The following is a 5,426-nucleotide window of genomic DNA, read 5'->3' on the forward strand; positions in this document are numbered from 1 at the left end:
GCAATACTGTGAATCTAAGTACTTGAGGATTTGCAACCTAGTAATACTATGGTTTTGAAGACATTAAGTAAAGCTCACAGCAGTATGTGGCAGCCCGGTGTACAAAGTATCTCGCATTCAAGCAGGATCGAAGGAAGGACCGCATTCCAAGGAGGTGTGATGTAGGCAGCCTACCTTAATGAAAGCATCAGTGGCTGATTCCACGGCTCGAACCCGTAACCTATAGATCACACAGAGATAACTTGACAGTTACTCCAAGGCTTCCCTTCAAAGCTCACTACAGTGACATGCTGAATTCCACCAAGACTTGAACTATCTAAGTTTTTTTCCTGCAGCAACTATATTTCTATTAAGAAAAATGGTAAATCATGTCATGACTGTAAAGTTCGGGAAAACCTCGCCAAGCCTGTGTCACTTTCTTTCATCAGGAAAAAGAGAGATCAAGAAGTAAGGGGCTGAAACGCGAAGGATATAAGGCAAAAAAATGACACGGTAGTTAAACCAGTAATTTACTTTTTGGACAAACGTTGCAAATTAGAGCATCAAATACTACAACAACAACAACAACAATTACACCTCAAACTCCAATTTAGTTGAGATCAGCTATATGAGTCGTTGCGCAGGGGCCACGCTAAGTTTCTCTATGTCATTCCAATTTATCGGTTGTCCGCGAAGGGACACTGGTTATATGAATGCTCAATAACTATAATGCTCCACTTGCGCCCTTTTCATTCCAATACTCAAATCAGAATTTCAAATATACAAAACAAAAACCTGATATTAAAATCTTAAACCATAACAAATGCGAAAACACTCCTCTCTTGATCCAACTAAGTTGATGCAGGCTATACATTTCTGTACACTCTATATGATCAATTTACAACGGAATCAATCTCTTCACAATCACACACAACAAAGCCAAAACTACTCACTATTCAGAAGTCACAGTAGCCACTAACTTCAACACATCTTGATTATGTAATAGCCAAGTCTATTTCCTGTTGGATGATGGCGGTCAGAAGATTTTGATAGATCGATCAGAGCCAAAAGTGAATCAATGCCTGTCCAAAATGGTAAGCATGTTATTAAAATTTTCACAAGTAATGCGACTGAGGACGACTAATTGTAATTAGAAGAAAGGACGGTACCTCTGACAGAGGAAGTAAGGATGGTTCATCACTTGGAAGGGGAAGCTTGTCAGTTTTCAAACTTTGGATTTCAGAGTGCATCAAATTTAGTTGATCTTTAATCTCGTATAACAACTTCAGCTCTTCTTCCCTAGCTGTGTCTTGTCTTGTCGCTTCTCTTCCAACTTCAACTATCTCAGATGTTCGATTGAGCTGATGAAACTCACCAGTTTCCGAAACGCTGGTTGTAGGGCGAGATATTGCCAAATGGCAGGTAATAGCAGCAGCTTCACTTGCTCTTCGTAACTTGTTCTCACGCTGCGCAGATACAAAGTACTTCTTTAGCAAATCAGTTTCTTCTTTAAGCGACGGTTTTACTGCCTCTTGTTGAGCAGAATCTGGTCTGTCAAGCCTTTCATCATTATGCAAAATCATCTTGCCGTCATGTTTAGGAGGCAACCCAATGTCGATAGTATTCTTTTCCACTCGAGGTACTTCGAATACATCAAGAACATTCGGAGAACAACCGGAATCAGCAGGCGTGTCATTTTCTGATTTGCTTCCTTGAAACTTAGGTTGGTACATTTCATTTTCTGATTTGCTTATCTTAATGCTTCTTTGAGAAAGTGGTGAAGGAGACCTCGTTTCACTCCTCAAGTTTGCATGGCTAACTCCTGTAATCTCTTTCACTCGTTCATCCAACTTTCGAATTTGTTGCCAATAAGAATTGATACTTCCCGTCGTGGAAATATCAGTCTTCTTCTCCGAATCAGACTGCTGCTCATTCATCTCTTGCCCTAGGTGTTCCTCCACTGTTTTCGAATTCGAATCTCTTTCTGAACTTGAATCATCTATTTCCATACCACCCTTCTTCGGACAAGCAAATTTCAGAGGAATAGGAGGGGCGGAGTTACGCCTTCCAAGAGCTTGGAGATTCATTTCTCCAGCTAAAGTCTCATTTCTTTGCAACAAATTCTCAGGATATTTAAATTCACCGACCCCGGGATCTGCACACCCCATGCTCAATAGCTTATACCTGTAAGCTTGCACCTGATATTCCAAAGCAGCAATCTCCATCTCCTTTTGATAGAAAAGATCCTCGAAAATAGCTAATGATTCCTCGGCATGACACATTTTCTCCTCAGCCAATCTCTTATACTGCTCGGCTTCCATTTTTACCGCGGCCTTTTCTCCTTGGAGACGCAAAATCATTGATAACGCCTCGCTAGCAGCACTGGAGGAGGCTTCTCGTTCCTCATCTAACTCATTGTAAAGCTTCTGTAGAAGCTGTTGTTGAACACATAGTGTTTCTTTCAAAGAAGTAACATCAAGTTGAGACATGACGAAACTTTCAGCCATCAAACTAGGAAATTAACGACGCGTTTTCTGTGATAATAGTAGAATCATTTAGCAGATTACATACAAAAAGAAAAGATTGACAATTATCAACTCTTCTGATTCAGTTTACAACCAACAATTCAAACTCTATCTATGATCACAATCATAATCCATTTGGTATTTTACCAATTTAGTGTTATCCAAGAAAACAAGAACTACGCCTTAGTCTCAAACAAGGCGAGGTCAACCTCAAAGACCATATTCCCCATCTAAATTCATCTCAAGCTAACATTATACAGAACAACAACAAACCCAATGAGTTCCCACAAGTGGAGTCTGGTAAGGGTAAGATGTACGCAACCTTTCATCTCAAGCTAACATTATACAGAACAACAACAAACCCAATGAGTTCCCACAAGTGGAGTCTGGTAAGGGTAAGATGTACGCAACCTTACCCTGGAAGGACATAGAGGCTGTTTCCGAGGATCAAATCCAAAATTAATTTTCAAAATGTAAAATGTAAAAGAAAGTAATTGAGATCCAAATTCACATCATTTTTTCAGGCTTGACAAATCTAAAATCCTCCTTATATCAGTTTCATTCCAGCAATCGCCCCCGCCCCACCCCCACCCCCCAAAAAAAGAAACAAAAAACCCACCGGAAAAAGGACAGCCCGGTGGATGAAGCATCCGCATTCAGGCAGGGTCCGGTAAGAACAGCACCCCTAATAGGTGTGATGTAGGCGGCCTACCTAATGCAAGCAACGGCTCGAACCTGTGACCTATAGGTTACACGAAACAACCTTACAGTTGCTTCAAAATCAAGGCTCCCCTCCAAAAACAAAAGGAAAAAAAGACGGCAAAGGACCATTTATATGAATATAATCTTTATATAAACATTGATCACTGCATAAACAGAGCTGAGGAGTTTGAGTTTACCTAATTTACAGCAGAGAGGAGTCTGATAATCCACAAGAATTGATCCATTCAAGAAATACCCATCTCTTTTTTTTTTCCTCTTCAACAAAAATCAAGAAATGCTCATTCTTTAAAAACCCCACAAGCCAAACAGCAACATAAACTGAAAAATACAATAAAAGAATTGGAAATAAAAGAGGAACCCCACTAGAAGATTCAAAGAAATGTGACTATTAATTGAAAAAATCAATCTTTTTGTTTCAAAAGAAAAAAAAAAAAAAATTGAACCCACTAGTGGAAAAATAAAATAGGCAAGATGAGTAAAGAATGGATCAAGATTAATTTCTGGATATATTTGATATATGAATATAGCAGAAAGCTATATCCTTTTTCTCATCATAACGAGATTTTTTTCAGATAAAAAAAAATTTTGGTTTTTGTAACTGTTTGTTGATTTGTCTTTTACAAAAACGAAAGGCAGTCCTAGATTTAGGCTGTCCGTCTACGCCACCCCATTTTCTAGGTGACTTTCTTATCTTGGTTCTATCTCCTTAATTAATTAATAATTAAAGACATAATAAATAATTAAAAAAACTATCATTACTTTGAGCCAGCCGATTTTAAGAAAATAAAATAAAATCTGAAGCTTAATGGCTCCACTAATTTGAATTTGCGATCCTTAAACGGAAATGCTTTTGATTAGAAGTTTCTTAATTTCAGGATTAAGCTCGGGAACTCTGATTAAGAATAAAATGATCTCATCCCTCTTACTATGTTCTTTCGTGGTACCCGTGTGAGCCTAAATTACAAAAAAAAAGGCAAGTTCGATGCATTAAGCTCCCGATATGCGCGGGATTTGAGGAAGGATCGGACCACAAAGGTCAGTCTTACCCTGCATTTATGCAAGAGACTATTTTCACGGCTTGAACACGTGACCTAAACACACAAATAAATTTGTATAATCTTACAAATGAGGTATGGGGAGGGTAAGTGTACGCATACCTTACCCCTATCTTAAAAATAGAGAGGTTGTTTCCGATAGACACCGGCTTAAGGAAAGTGCGAGTTTTAATTCTTGCTATTTTTCTTCCTCTCTCCTTATTCCATTACTAAGGGAGTTACTAGGCTGAAAGGGGGGTCTTGGAACATAGGAACTTTAACCGGAAAATCTGTAGAGTTAGCGAAGATTCTCGAGAAAAGGAAGATTAATATAGCTTGTGTACAGGAAACTAGGTGGGTCGGAGATAAGGCGTCGGATGTGGGAAATTTTAAACTTTGGTACTCTGGGAGGGTGGGGGCAGGAACGGGGTAGGTATCTTGGTTGATAAGGACATGCGGGAACTAGTGGTGGAGGTTAGGAGGGTGAATGACAGGCCGATGACTATTAAGCTAGTTATTGGAGGTTTTACTTTGAACATAATCAGTGCATATGCACCCCAAGCAGGCTTAGATGAGGAAGTCAAGAGGCATTTCTCGGAGGATTTGGATGAGATGGTGCATGGTATCCCGTATACCGAGAAGCTTTTCATATGAGGAGATTTCAACGGACACATTGGAGCGACGTCTGGGGAGTATGATGATGTGCATGGTGGCTTTGGTTTTGGAGGAAGAGACAGAGGAGGAACATCTCTTCTGGACTTTGCTAGAGCATTTGATTTAGTGATAGCAAACTCGAGTTTCCCGAAGAAGAGGGAGCAATTGGTCACCTTTCGGAGTTCGGCGACCAAGACTCAGATTGATTATTTACTCTGCAGGAAGTTCGACAGAGGTCTTTGTACGGATTGCAAGGTCATCCCAAGTGAGAACCTCTCGGCCTTTCATAGGCTCCTGGTCATGGACCTTTAGATCATGAGAAAGAGGAGGAAGATGACGATGTATAGCCAACAAAGGATCAAGTGGGGAGTCTTGACGGAAACTAAAGTGCAGGAGTTGGGGGTCAAGCTGGTGACTATGAGGGCTTGGCGGAGTAGTGGGATGCAACGGCTATGTAGACCATGACTGCGCAGTGCATTAGGGAAGCCGCGAGTGAGGTATTAGGGGTCTC

The 5,426-nt window shown here is 40.2% G+C and overlaps 1 protein-coding gene across 1 annotated transcript; it reads right to left on the reverse strand.

Moving 5' to 3' along the window:
- Positions 1-700: 700 nt before the first annotated feature.
- LOC107790567 (uncharacterized) lies at positions 701-3,907 on the reverse strand. Its single transcript, XM_016612510.2, has 3 exons — positions 3,404-3,907; positions 1,149-2,513; positions 701-1,061 (listed from the first exon to the last, which is right to left on the reverse strand). Exons 2-3 carry the CDS (start codon positions 2,484-2,486, stop codon positions 1,038-1,040), a joined length of 1,362 nt encoding a protein of 453 aa, XP_016467996.1. The 5' UTR covers positions 2,487-2,513; positions 3,404-3,907; the 3' UTR covers positions 701-1,037.
- Positions 3,908-5,426: the final 1,519 nt, after the last annotated feature.

The sequence above is a fragment of the Nicotiana tabacum genome, chromosome 9 (genome assembly GCF_000715075.1).
Source record: "Nicotiana tabacum cultivar K326 chromosome 9, ASM71507v2, whole genome shotgun sequence".
Taxonomy (NCBI): Eukaryota; Viridiplantae; Streptophyta; class Magnoliopsida; order Solanales; family Solanaceae; genus Nicotiana; species Nicotiana tabacum.

Coding starts and splice junctions, on each gene's coding strand:
- LOC107790567 (XM_016612510.2), bottom strand. CDS start 2,486: ATGGCTGAAAGTTTCGTCATGTCTCAACTTGATGTTACTTCTTTGAAA. Junction 1,062..1,148: donor CCTTACTTCCTCTGTCAGAG/GTACCGTCCTTT, acceptor CATTTTGGACAG/GCATTGATTCACTTTTGGCT.